Source organism: Salvelinus alpinus, chromosome 6 (assembly GCF_045679555.1).
Source record: "Salvelinus alpinus chromosome 6, SLU_Salpinus.1, whole genome shotgun sequence".
In the NCBI taxonomy this organism is placed as follows: domain Eukaryota; kingdom Metazoa; phylum Chordata; class Actinopteri; order Salmoniformes; family Salmonidae; genus Salvelinus; species Salvelinus alpinus.
In genome coordinates this window covers 14,679,878-14,693,888 of record NC_092091.1, presented here as the reverse complement: position 1 = coordinate 14,693,888, position 14,011 = coordinate 14,679,878, and the positions used below count along the sequence as shown (strand labels likewise).

The 14,011-nt window shown below is 39.3% G+C and overlaps 1 protein-coding gene across 1 annotated transcript; it reads left to right on the top strand.

The window, feature by feature from the left end:
* The first annotated feature begins 253 nt into the window (after positions 1-253).
* LOC139578196 (ladderlectin-like) lies at positions 254-3,869 on the top strand. The gene is made up of 6 exons (XM_071405499.1): positions 254-365; positions 788-875; positions 1,087-1,202; positions 1,615-1,764; positions 3,340-3,454; positions 3,616-3,869. The coding sequence occupies exons 2-6, from the start codon at positions 800-802 to the stop codon at positions 3,705-3,707; spliced, it is 549 nt and encodes a 182-aa protein (XP_071261600.1). The 5' UTR covers positions 254-365; positions 788-799; the 3' UTR covers positions 3,708-3,869.
* The last annotated feature ends 10,142 nt before the right edge of the window (positions 3,870-14,011 follow it).

Sequence of the window (14,011 nt, the reverse complement as noted above, 5' to 3'; positions counted from 1 at the left end):
TGCCCAAGAGAATCTTCATAACAATATTGTAATGCAACGTGCAACCCATTCATTTCTTTCAAAAGTTGTTCATTTTTAAATTATAAATACAAATGACGACCTTCAAATTGGTATGAACCCAACCCTGTCAAACAGGTAGCTATCGGACAGGTCCAGCAGGTCTTGAGCTGGACAGACAGAATGCAAGGGGGTTAAAGGATGAGAGAGAGAAAAAGAGGGAGGGGTCTGACTGGACAGGTCCTTTAAAAAGGAGAGTAGGGAGAGGTAGAACTCAACTCACAGGCAGGACAGAGAGAGAGAGAGAGATAACCAGTGAAGACCTCTGAAGATCTCCGAAGAAGTGAAGCTACAACGGAACATTTCAGGTGAGATTTCAACATCTGTTCATCTAATACTGTATCTGAATGCATGCCAAATGGCACCCTATTCCCTATATAGTGCACTACTTTTCACCAGGGCCCATAGAGCATATTTGACCCTGGTTAAAAGTACTGCACTATATATGGAATAGGGTGCCATTTGGGGACATGCATATTCATGTGTGCTAGGCTAATCTCCTCTATGTGGTGGAACAGATGAAACTTGGTATTCCTCAGTCCTACATTAGCTGAATCTGCTCTAATGTGATAGTACTGGAATATATCAGATAAGTGGAATGGCTGGGGGTACTCAAAGAGAGGTTTGGGAAACTTACCTACACTATGAAGTACTCACTGACTTTGACTTGATGGCTTCTCTTTCACTGTCTGTCTTTGTGTGTGTCTCTCACTTTCTCTTTCTCTCTCAGGAGACTATCACCATGGCGAAGTTGACCATTCTTCTGCTTCTCAGCGCTGCCATTGCACTGAGCGAAGCCTTAACTCTGGACGAAGCAAGTAAGAGAGTTCACCTCACACTTTACATCATTATTTTTAATGTTGTAGCAGGAGGGTGGTGTGTGTGAGTGTTTGTGTGTGTGGAATGACTGATCTACAAATAATATTGAGTAGTTATTTATGATGCCAGGTGATTTGTAGATCAGTCAGTCTCGACTCACCTTTAAAGTCGGCTGCAATTTTTAACATGCCCTGTGTCTTCTCCTTACAGATGCTATGGTGGCATCTGCAGCAAATGAAAATAGCCCATGCCCCACAGACTGGTTCCAGTTTAATTCACGCTGCTTCATGTTTGTTGAGACTGCAAGGACATGGCCTGAAGCAGAGGTAAAATGCTTACCCTCTTCTGTGAATTAAAGAAGTTCAATTGAAATCAACTTGCTTATTTGGTTTGATGTTACCTTAAAGGGGATTTTGCCTTATTTTAACAGGCATCACATGGATGTTCAGTATGTAAAATACTGAACCCCCCCTTTAAGTTATTGTCTAGTTAGAATTTTCTAGGCTTTGCAATATTTATTTAATGTGTGGAGTCAGAACTCCTGTATATTGGAACCCACAGGCCATGGGATAAGACAGAGATTAACTAATACCTTGAAGAGCCTATTTCAAAGAGCATTAGTTGTGATGGCCAATATTTAATTGTGAGAGTCCAGAACACACATTCTCACAAAGACAGGACAACTGACTAATACCTACATTATGACATGTCTTTGTCCCTGTCTACGGCTTGCTCTAGCGCCACTGTATGTTCCTTGAAGCAAACCTGGCGTCTGTGCACAGCTCTGAGGAGTCCGAATTTCTACAGGCGGTGGTGTTGATCAAGACTGGCGATTTCCCTCTGACTTGGATTGGAGGATATGATGCTGTTCAGGCAAATGTGGAAAAGGTACCCAATTGTCATATTTGAGTAAAAGTTAAGATACCTTAATATAATTTTTTTTTAGTTCAATTGGTAAAATTCATTTGTCTTCTTCTAACGCCTCTTGAGCTATCATATTACGTTACTGAGTTTGGGTAATCCAAAAGTTACCTTACTGATTACAATTTTGAACAGGTAACTAGTAATTGTAACAGAATTACATTTAGAAAGTAACCTACAGTACCTAACCCTGGGCATATGGCACTGAATCATACAGTATAATGGTTGTTAAAAGCAGAATTTTATATTCACACAGTGGTTACTTTCATTTAACAACGCTAAATGGTTTTGTAACAGTAGGCATCAAGTTACTTTCCGAAATGTTGCATAAATGCTTGAAAGGGCTATTATTTTTACTGAACACCATTAAAGTTTACATAGCCCCTAAATGCTTTCAATTACCCAATTTTATAAGCATGCCCAATTTAGGCATTTTTTTAACAACATGATAATCCTCTTGAAAAAACATGGTTTTTGAAATAATCGGAAACAATATGTGATTATTTACTAGCCTAGTGGTTAGAAGTATTTAGGCATATCATGTGAATAAGGCCTCGTGAAATCATTGTCTAAAGCGCAAGAGATACTTTTGCATGTAGGTCTAGATTATTTATGGGTTGATCATATAGAAATATCATAACATTATGTTAACAACTCCAAAGCAATGTCCTGTCTATGGTGGAGGAAGCACTGACTCACTGCCTTTTTCTATTATCAAGACACCTGCTGGTAACTCTTAACTGGTTTGGACTGGTGAGACTCATATAACCCATAAGATTAGGAGTAAAATGTCTCTATTCTCAGCCCTTACGATCAGTTCTCTACTCTGAGGTCAGACCTAGGTTTGGAAGATCTTATAGATGCCCACTGCAGTATCAACTGACACAGTGGGTTGTAGTGGGATAGCATAGTAGGCTAGAGTGAGTACTATTGCATCATAAGTCATTCAATGTTTTAATATTTAGAAATGTTTTAGTTTTAACATTCTGGAAGTTCTGTGGCAGTGATTTCAGTTGAGAATGTTGAAGCCTGCGTTACACCATTCAAATGAATGGGGATAGAACACACTTTATATGAGCAAAAAGATAGCAAAAAGCTATGTTGCAGCAATCTAAGGTGAGTCAGTCTGTACATCAGCCTGTACATGTCAATGTTGATTTAATGTTTGTAGCATTAACATTTCAAGAGCAGTAGATCATCAAAATAGTTCCCACTGAATCCTATGGAGCTTTTATGCGAATTTAAAACGGTTATAGTTCAAAAAGTATAAATGATATCTAAAAGCAACAAACAAATTACTGCAAAAAACAACCACTCTTTTTCCCTTCAGACATCATTGCACGTGTAATAGAAGGGCACATGATGTACCACCATTTTTTAACATGCTGCTCAACACTCCTCAGCTTGGCAACAAAATCAATAACAATGGTGGTGTGGCGGTCAGTGGTTCTGTTTCCCCCCACTGCGGATTCCATCTTTAAACGGTTGTGTTCTAGTTATATGTGATTTCTTTGATACTGAGACCTCAGTTCTTCTCCACAGGACAGGCTATGGTTCTGGAGTGACGGATCCAAATTTGATCACGAGAACTGGGCGCAAAACGAGCCCAATAACTATCAGGGTGCCAGAGAGCCATGTGTTCAGATGAACTTTGGAGGTACAGTAAGCCCACTATCATTCACTGATCCATTCATCAAATTAAATGTTATTCATAGTAAGTATAACAAATAAATCTGACACACACACTTTTATTAAACTTTTTGTGTGTATATCTGAGTTGATTTGAGAGGTAATTTCTATTCTGTGTTTCCTCTTAAGAAAAACATGCCTGGAATGATGAATTATGTGGAAGGAGATTTCCCTCTGTGTGCTCCATAAGGACCTGTTCAATCCATGAAACTATCAACTGAAACCAACAATTCTATTGCGTAGTGTCAGCATCCTAACTGAAAAATCTTTATGGTAAAATCAAATAGTTTATGAAGATTATTTGTTGCTGTAAAATGAAAGTTTAGTTACTTGTTGCAGACAGTTTATGTGGTTTGTTGTCAATAAAACAGGTGTACAAATTATTTTCTCTCAGGAGTCATTATTAAACATGAATGATAGTTCCATAATTGTCAAATCCTTTGAGGTGTTTCGTTAAGATAGTCTAGGATCTGGGAGACTGTTCAGCGGTCATTTAAATTCTTTGATATTTTTTCAATTATTCTTAGAGAATATCATTTATAATTGATTCTCTTGTATAACCCAAAAGGTTGTATTACTCCACAAACAACATGAATGTAAACAAACAATGTATATTGCTTTAAAATAAGTCAAACATGATCATGTGGTTGTCATAGACCGTCAGAGCGCTGTCTATGAATTTGAGAGGTGTTACGTTTCCCTACACCATCCATTCTCTCTATACCAGTAATGGGTCAGCCGTTTGGCTGTTCTTAGAATCACAGAATGTAGCTTTTTGTTTCCAAACTCTCACTGGGTATAGACATGTGTGAGTACAATATGTGCTTGTTAGAGCCAAATATTTTAGAGTTGTATGGAGTGGTGTGATACTCACAGTGTGACATGTTTATTCCCTCTGTTAACAGCTATGTAGTATAATTACATCAACATGATCATGGTAATCAACACATTTAGGTTTGTTATTTGCTACTTTGTACTTGCTGAATGAGTGAGAATGTGAATACAATGTAGTATAATATAATATTATAGCCTAGCACATCATGTTACATTACATTGTTAAACACAAAAACTGTTTCCAGTGACAAGTTGATGAGAAGACCAGTCAATAGTAATGTTTGCAGCTGTACATCAAACAACATCTGCCAGTTGAATATAGACAGAGTGGGACAGTAAGTTTTGTTCGGGGTATTCTACACAAAATGTTGGTTTACTTCTTTATTATGTACAAAACTTCACAATGTAATTTTACATTGACATCATTATTGAAAGATTATTAATGAGATCCTATGTACGTTATATATCGTCATCAATAATGGTGAAAGCCTATGTATAATTGTAGGCATCATGGGACGCGAACCCTCATCAAATGACACTTGAAGATAACGTGCCAACCACTGGTCTTGCTAACCCATGTTTATGATAGACAGGAGACAGTACAGGCAGACAGTCTCAGGCGGGATGACATCACAATGGCTACCAGAACTCACCTGCAGCTCACCTCTGCTACATTCCCACCTCCAGGGGGCCCCCATTGATTTTGTTAGTCTCTCTCACTCAGGTATCATATTAACATAGCAAAATGTGTAAAATTGCCGGAAATGTGCTTTAAAACTGCAAACATTTCTCTCCACCCTATGGCAAAATGTGTACAATTGCAGGAAATGAAATTAGAAAATCTTATCTTCGCCCCATGGCAAACTGCTTGGAATTGCCACAAACTTTCTTTAAACCTGCAACATTTTCCTGTTGTCATTTTAAGTTCCAATGAAACTGCTACGTTTCTGACCAAGTGCATCATTGAAACAATCTGTCAGTCCCCTCGCTACATTATTACATGTTTGATCCATGTACAAATAGGCACACGGGAATACATATGTAAGGTATAACTTTCCCTTAATCAGAATCTAGTTACCAATTCATGATTAACTAGTCCAACACATTAATTAAAATGTATATGTTTTAATCAAATAATAATTCCACAACACAAGCTATTAAAAAATGTCTGCACCACATGTACAGTTGAAGTCGAAGGTTTTACATACACGTAGGTTGGAGTCATTAAAACTTGTTTTTCAACCACTCCACAAATGTCTTGTTAACAAACTATAGTTTTGGCAAGTCGGTTAGGACATCTACGTTGTGCATGACACAAGTAATTTTTCCAGCAATTGTTTACAGACAGATTATTTCACATAGAATTCACTGTATCACAATTCCAGTGGGTCAGAAGTTTACATTCACTAAGTTGACTGTGCCTTTAAACAGCTTGGACAATTCCAGAAAATTATGTCATGACTCAAGAAGCTTCTGATAGGCTAATTGACATCATTTGAGTCAATTAGAGGTGTACATGTGGATGTATTTCAAGGCCTACCTTCAAACTTAGCGCCTCTTTGCTTGACATCATTAGAAAATCAAAAGAAATCAGCCAAGACCTCAGGAAAAAAAATTGGATACCTCCACAAGTCTGGTTCATCCTTGGGAGCAATTTCCAAATTCCTGAAGGTACCACGTTCATCTGTACAAACAATAGTACGCAAGTATAAACACCACGCAACCGTCATACCGCTCAGGAAGGAGACGCATTCTGTCTCCTAGAGATGAACGTACTTTGGTGCGAAAAGTGCAAATCAATCCCAGAACAACAACAAAGGATTGTGTGAAGATGCTGGAGGAAACAGGTACAAATGTATCTATATCCACAGTAAAACGAGTCCGATATCAACATAACTTCAAGGGCCGCTCAGCAAGGAAGAAGCCACTGCTCCAAAACTGCTATAAAAAAGCCAGACTACGGTTTGCAACTGCACATGGGGACGTGAGCCGATGAAACAGTACGGATTTTCGGATGTTAGCCTGGCATGGGTGCCTGGAATCTTTGGCAATTTTTCAGGCTGTAGAATTGCATACCTTTTTGAGGATCTGAGGGCCCATGCCAAATCTTTTCAGCCTCCAAAGGGGGAAGAGGCACTTACGTGCCCTTTTCACAACTGTGCAGATGTGTGTATACCATGTTAGGTCCTTAGTGATGTGGATGCCATGGCACTTGAAGCTCTCAACCCATTCAACTACAGCCCATGGATGAGGGCGAGCTCTCCCTTTCTCCTGTAGTCCACGATCACCTCCTTGGTGTTACTGTAGTTGAGATAGAGGTTGTTGTCCTGCAAGCACACTGCCAAGTCTCTGACCTCCTTATAGGCTGTCTCATCGCCATCGGTGATCAGGCTTACCCCCGTTGTGTCGTCATTAAACTTGACGGTTTGCAACTGCACATGGGGACAAAGATCGTACCTTTTGGAGAAATGTCTTCTGGTCTGACGAAACAAAAATAGAACTGTTTGGCCATAATGACCATTGTTATGCTTGGAGGAAACAGGGGAGGCTTGCAAGCCGAAGAACACCATCCCAACCGTGAAGCAGGGGGGTTGCAGCTTCATGTTGTGTGGGTGTTTTGCTGCAGGAGGTACCGGTGCACTTCACAAAATAGATGGCATCATGAGGTAGGAAAATTATGTGGATATATTGAAGCAACATTTCAAGACATCAGTCAGGAAGTTAAAGCTTGGTCGCAAATGGGTCTTCCAAATGGACAATGACCCCAAGCATACTTCCAAAATGGCTTGACAACAAAGTCAAGGTATTGGAGTGGCCATCACAAAGCCCTGACCTCAATCCTATTGAACATTTTGTGGGCAGAACTGAAAAAGTGTGTGCGAGCAAGGAGGCCTACAAACCTGATTCAATTACACCAGCTCTGTCAGGAGGAATGGGCCAAAATTCACCAAACTTATTGTGGGAAGCTTGTGGAAGGCTACCTGAAACGTTTGACCCAAGTTAAACAATTTAAAGGCAATGCTACCAAATACTAATTGAGTGTATGTAAACTTCTGACCCACTAGGAATGTGATGAAAGAAATTAAAGCTGAAATAAATCATTCTCTCTACTATTATTCTGACATTTCACATACTTAAAATAAAGTGGTGATCCTAACTGACCTAAAACAGGGAATTCTTACTAGGATTAAATGTCAGGAATTGTGAAAAACTGAGTTTAAATGTATTTGACTAAGGTGTATTTAAACTTCCGACTTCAACTGTAGGTCCACAGTTCAGCACCAGGATAGCACACATGACATCACTACCTTAACCTCAGCTTTGCATGAGTCCTTTTTTTGTTGTCATTTTAGCAGACGCTCTTATCCAGAGGAATTAGGGTTAATTGCTTTTCTCAATGGCACATCAACAGATTGTTTACCAACGCTCTTAAATGCTAGGCTACCTGCCAGGTCCTTCAATGTGCAAAAGAAAACTGGCCAAATTAATTTCCCAAAAGGAATCTGGTACATACATTTGTGTTAAGTAATAATTTGTTAATTCATTCTCAAAGGGTATATGCTAACAAGGCTTGTGGATGGATGCTCATACACATGGTCTACTAAGACCCTTTTTAGCCAGTCTCAAAAGCTAAACATTTTCCAAAAGCATTTTATCAGCAAGAATACACCTTCAATGTTTACATGTCACATATGATCTATTTGGAACCATGTGCACACATGTATTTATTTATTCTGGTAAACATTTTTACCACAGTAACATTCCACACAGCCTACAGCCTTACATGGACTTTTAGCCGGTATTGTTGTGGCACTGATAATGGGGTAGACTCTGGCTGTAGCTGAGAGAGAGAGAGAGATCCGTGTTTGAAAAACTAGTGGTAACTTGTGGAATAGACACCGGCTGGAATGCGGATTTAACCAATCAGCATTCAGGATTAGACTCACCCATTGTATAACATTATATAATATCACATTGTAGCCTATCATAGCACATACTTTATGTCAAATCAGAGAGAAGGTTTTATTGCATCATCAAACTTCCTTCAAACACCAAATAGCACCAGCCTGGTTCTATGAGGATCTATGCACTCAAAAACAATGTTTGGGTTAAAATCAACCCAATTTGTGTTATTTGGTAACCCAGCGCTGGGTAATTATTGGACAGAACATGCTTATTTTTACCCAGCGAGTTGGGTTGGGTGAATAACCCTAAATGTTGTGTTGTTGGGTTAAAACATGGGTTAATTTAGGCAGCTGGGTCTTGTTAAATGTAATCCATAGGTTATTTTCAGGAGGTGTGGTTTTTTAGACTTTCAGGTAGTACCATCTTAAGTTGCACATTGCAAATGTCAATGTTCACTAAATATGTTAGCACATTACATATTCTAATATAATATTAATACAATTAGTATTTACATATTGTAATAAAGTGGTATTTATCCCAATGTTGGGATTTGCATACTAGTAGGCTCTAAGGAACTCATGTGTAAGATACAGATGTGTAAGATACAGATGTGTACAGATGTGTAAGCCTTATTAAAGCTACAAAACTGTCAGTGTTCAACCTTAAACAGTGATAACACTATAATATAACAGATGATCCTGTTAGCAATTTATTTTATTTTCAATAACACAAACTCCAAAGCAAATCAGGGGGAGAAAAATAGGTTTATTCAGAGAGGACAAATCAAGATGTTATGCTGGGAGTCAGATGTTCAGTCTCCCCTGTCCTCAGCTTTTCCCCACCGAACAAAGGAACAGGATGCCATTTTTAACCCCCCACCCTAGCCTGGGGTTGACCAATCAGAAGTCTTTGCAGGACAACTTGGCCAATGACCAAATAACAAGTATCCAACTCCAGACTCAATGTACAGACCAATGAAAATGTTGCCCACGTAGCCCACATCACTCGGAGTTCAGGAGTGACATTCCACAGATTCTGAACAGATGTTGAACTGAACCCAACTCCTATTTAAAATTCGCTAATGACCATTAGTACTCTAGTTTTTAGTCCTCTCAAACTCTGCGTTGTGTATTTATCTTCAAAATATACTTACAATCCAGAATTACATTTTCTCTCATGGGTGGCCAAAAGTTACTATCTGAAAGCCAAGCTCCTACTAAGCTACACCTCCAGTCAACTGATCTGACCCTCTGAGTCATATCTCAGTAATCCAGCATCAATAATCCAGCATCAACCAAGTGACCCAATGCCTGCAACCCAGCAGTTGGGTCATCCAAACAACCCAACATTGTTTTTAGTCTAGGCAGCCAAATTACAGATGCCAGATCATTTTGATGATCTAGGAAAATGAGACGAGTATGATATATTTACAAAATAGCAGTCATAACCATTAGCATTAAAAAGTAGCCCGTTTTAATATGAAACTTCTAATGGTTTGCAAACAATTACGATTGTCTGCAGGCAATTCTTTCTTGTGAATGATATTCTATTAATTGCATTTACAAGCCTACAAGTGAACATGTCAAAATAGCATACACTCCGCATGGATCTAAAATGTCTGTGATAATGTCAATATAGAACGCAACAAATACATTCTACAACTGTTTTGAAAAGATTCCTAAATGTTTTATCAAATCCTTCTAAATCAATGTTGATGTAATAGGAGTTGTCACCCTATGCTCTAGGACTAGCCAGAATACTTTGCTGCAGTCTACAAAACAAGCGAACTCATTAGAATGTATCTCCAGCAGTGCTCTCAGGAGGTGGCCCATCTAATTCATCCAGGCTCAACATTCCTTATGTTACCATTGCCCCAGGTGTATGAAGAGAACACAGGGGAATCAACATGCAAATCAAGAAGCCGCCCCTGTTATCCACCTGTACCAGGACCTGAAAAGATAGTGCATGTATCAGGCTGCATACAGAATCCCCCAGGGACAGAAACCACAGGGTCACATTTCAGTTTGAGAAGTCAACCAGTTCTGTTCACAAGTACTCTAGTTTGGAAGCTTGGGAACAACACTAACACACTTAATACAATATGTTACTCTGTTTAAAGACCAACTCCAGTGGAGACATTACTGTGATTTGTCATGTGGTTTCCCTGAAAAGTGACATTTCTGATGTGGGTTTGATGCCGTTGGGTGCATATGTTTAACTGAAAATGTATATTGATGTGCCTGCAAGGAAGTTAGCGTAGACTTGGCAAGCATCTTTGTTTAACCATATGTTTTCAATAAAATCTACTTTGTATTACGGAATTGCCTACATTTCCCCAACCAAGAGCATGTTTGTGGTTAGCCATTACAGTGTCAAAGATAGCAAGACTGACCCTCCCTCCTCTGATTGGTTATCATGGTGCAACTTCAATCGGACATTGATAAATATTAATAGGAAATAAATAATGATGGAATTCTTAGCCATAGCCTCTGCTTGTTTTATGGACTTTGCTGCTATACCTTCCATGTTGACCCATAGTGTCAACACTCACCCATGCAAAGCAAACTATCAAGGGTACTTTTAATGCAACACTTCAAGAGACCTGAAAATAATATGTTTGTGGTATTGGTTTACAGAGGTTAAGAAGGTTCCTTGAACCATCAAGATCTAAGTGTAGCCACATGATGTTGAAAAAGAGACAGGGGAACGAACTGCCACTAAAATAGCAGTGCCATTATGCTTCTGTGTATTATCCGTGATGGACGGGAAAGCAGGATATCAATTCTTAATCTCTCCCTGCTGGTCATGGTTACACGCCCTCAGCAGCGGACTGCGGAAAATGGATTCCGCCTTTTGGCTCAAGCTGAGCAGTGTGCTCGCAGGCGAAGCATGCGGGTTGCCAGAGTGGGGCCTTTTACTGGCAGCGGTGTCTTTTGCCTCAACATGTGCGTTGCCAGAGTGGGGCCTTTTACTGGCAGCGGTGTCTTTTGCCTCAACATGCGCGTTGCCAGAGTTGGGCCTTTTACTGGCAGCGGTGTCTTTTGCCTCAGTATTGTTCTATTCTGAGAGGATGACAAGTTCAAATATTGTTCTGGATGCCTGGCAAGCACATACACCCTCCCCTTAACAATCTTACAGAATCAACTAAACCCACTGGTTTTGACCTACATATTGTGGATGTTAACAGTCAACTACAGAGAGTGTAAATCCCACTCAAATTTTTTTTTAGAAAATATATTGCTTCTGAGTTGCAGGTTTGACCATTTCAAATGTATATGGTCATGTCAGTTCACATGAAGGTAGGAGAAAAAAAGGGCACTCCACATCTCCTCTTTAAATCAGAGCAAACCTTTCTACTGTCATTCAGAGTACAAATCAACTATCAAAGTGATTTAGAACATGGCATATTCATCTACCAGTATGATTAATTCAATACAAGTAGCCTTGAAGGAGATCAAAGGGCAGGCCCCTTTGCAGCCAAACCCAACTGGAGAATTGGGCTTGAAGATCAAATTGGGTTTGACTAGCCAGTTCTATTTCCATGGGAGTCTAACTGTAAAGCCTCTCAGTAGGTCATTAGCAAAAGAGAGTGCCTCTGGACAGTGTAGATGAGGTGGTCCGTTAGTAATGAGGAAAGAGATGGATGATCCCTGGACTTTATCCAGAAGTAAGGGAAGCTTTAGGTCAACTACAGAACTGAACAGATTGGAAAGTATTGCCTGCAATGTGAGGAGAGGTTACTGTAATGTTCTGCAATTCGGCACATTTTTACATTGGGCAGAGAGAACATTTTGCGGTTTTAAAACGAATTACTTAAAATTCTACAAAATGTGCCTTGTCATGGGGTTGAGAAAAAAATTCAGTTTAAAGGTACTTTTCTGCAGTTCTACAAACGTTTGCATGGGATAGAGAAAAAATATTGCAGTTTTAAAGCTAATTTCCTGCGATGCTATACATTTTGCCATGACTTATGCCATGTTCATCTGATATCTGAGTGAGAGTGACTAACAAAATCAATGAGGGCCCCCTGGAGGTGAGCGCCCCTGGGCACGTGCCTTGTATGCCCGGTCAGTATTTCAGTCACGATTAGTGCAAGGTTTAGGATAGCTGGCTACACTAATACTTAGCCATCTATAAAATGTTAGCTGCCATGGCTAATTGAGTGACTGTCACTGACTGACATAAGAGGAAAACTGCTGATGCACAACCACATTTGGAAATAAGTTGAGCCCCCAACTGACTTCCTGAAAAGCTTATCAAATCAAATCAAATGTATTTATATAGCCCTTCTTACATCAATTGATATATCAAAGTGCTGTACAGAAACCCAGCCCAAAACCCCAAACAGCAAGCAATGCAGGTGTAGAAGCACTTATCAGCCACTTATGTCTAGAAACGGCACCGGGCTTAGGCCTATGACCAGTGCAGAATTAAAATAAAATAAAATTACAAGTCAGGTGTATTCAGGATGCTTTGAACGTTGAATGAACATTCAAAACTTGACGACTTGGTTTGAAGTACAAAACAAGATACTTGAGGCATTTCAATATAGCCTTATCTTACTTGTATTACTTACAACACTGTACAGGACATATCTTAAAACAAGTAGATGTAGAGGCAAACCTTGGAATGAGTGGATTAAATGAAGATAACAGTAGTGTTCTTGCTGACACAAGCACACTAATTACCCTACCCATTACCCATTGTAAGGAATGACTTCCCCTGACTTATACAGTATATTACCCTACCCATTACCCATTGTAAGGAATGACTTCCCCTGACTTATACAGTATATTACCCTACCCATTACCCATTGTAAGGAATGACTTCCCCTGACTTATACAGTATATTACCCTACCCATTACCCATTGTAAGAAATGACTTCCCCTGACTTATACAGCATATTACCCTACCCATTACCCATTGTAAGGAATGTCTTCCCCTGACTTATACAGTATATTACCCTACCCATTACCCATTGTAAGGAATGACTTCCCCTGACTTATACAGTATTAGCTATTGTGAAATACCAAATAAGTTCCACAGGAAAATGTGAGTTGGTCAAGTTTGGAGGCAAAAATGCTGACTGGAGCTTGCATTTGGTCGTTTTTTATTATTGTTCATTTGTTCAACCAACAAAGGTTGTTTTGTTTTTAATTCAGGGACCTAGGAAATTCTTGTTTTGAAACTCATTTGATTAGAAACGCCTTACGTGTATAAATTCCTGTATGTCTCTTGAACTAATTGAGATAGTGGTTGCCTGACACAGAATAAAGTCCCATCGTGCTGAGCTCCGTATGCTGTCTTGTCTTATCTTGATGTTCCACTCTACGACCCCTCCAAACGGCGCGTTACACTTCCAAAGCCTTTTTGTATTCCTCGACTTTTGAAGATCGTAACTCAGCCTCATAGAGACTAACCGAAAATATCCACATATGCATCGGAGACACGTCTTTCTTGTGGAATGTTTGTTTCTAGCCTAAGCAAAGAACAGGGCCATAATTGATCGCTTCATATAATCGGAATACATTTTTGCCCCTTAAAATATTTACATCAAATCAAATTGTATTGGTCACATACACATGATTAGCAAATGTTATTGTGGGTGTAGCAAAATGGCTTGTGCTTAATTACATTTTTTATTTTACCCTTTATTTATACAGGTTTTTCTCATTGAGGTAACATCTATTTTCCAAGAGAGACCTGGTCCAATAGCAGCAAGGGGAACAACGTTTCAGGCAAAACAACTTACATACACTAACACAACATTTAGCAAAACTATAAA

Coding starts and splice junctions, on each gene's coding strand:
- LOC139578196 (XM_071405499.1), top strand. CDS start 800: ATGGCGAAGTTGACCATTCTTCTGCTTCTCAGCGCTGCCATTGCACTG. Junction 1,765..3,339: donor TTCAGGCAAATGTGGAAAAG/GTACCCAATTGT, acceptor TCTTCTCCACAG/GACAGGCTATGGTTCTGGAG. Junction 3,455..3,615: donor TGTTCAGATGAACTTTGGAG/GTACAGTAAGCC, acceptor TTTCCTCTTAAG/AAAAACATGCCTGGAATGAT.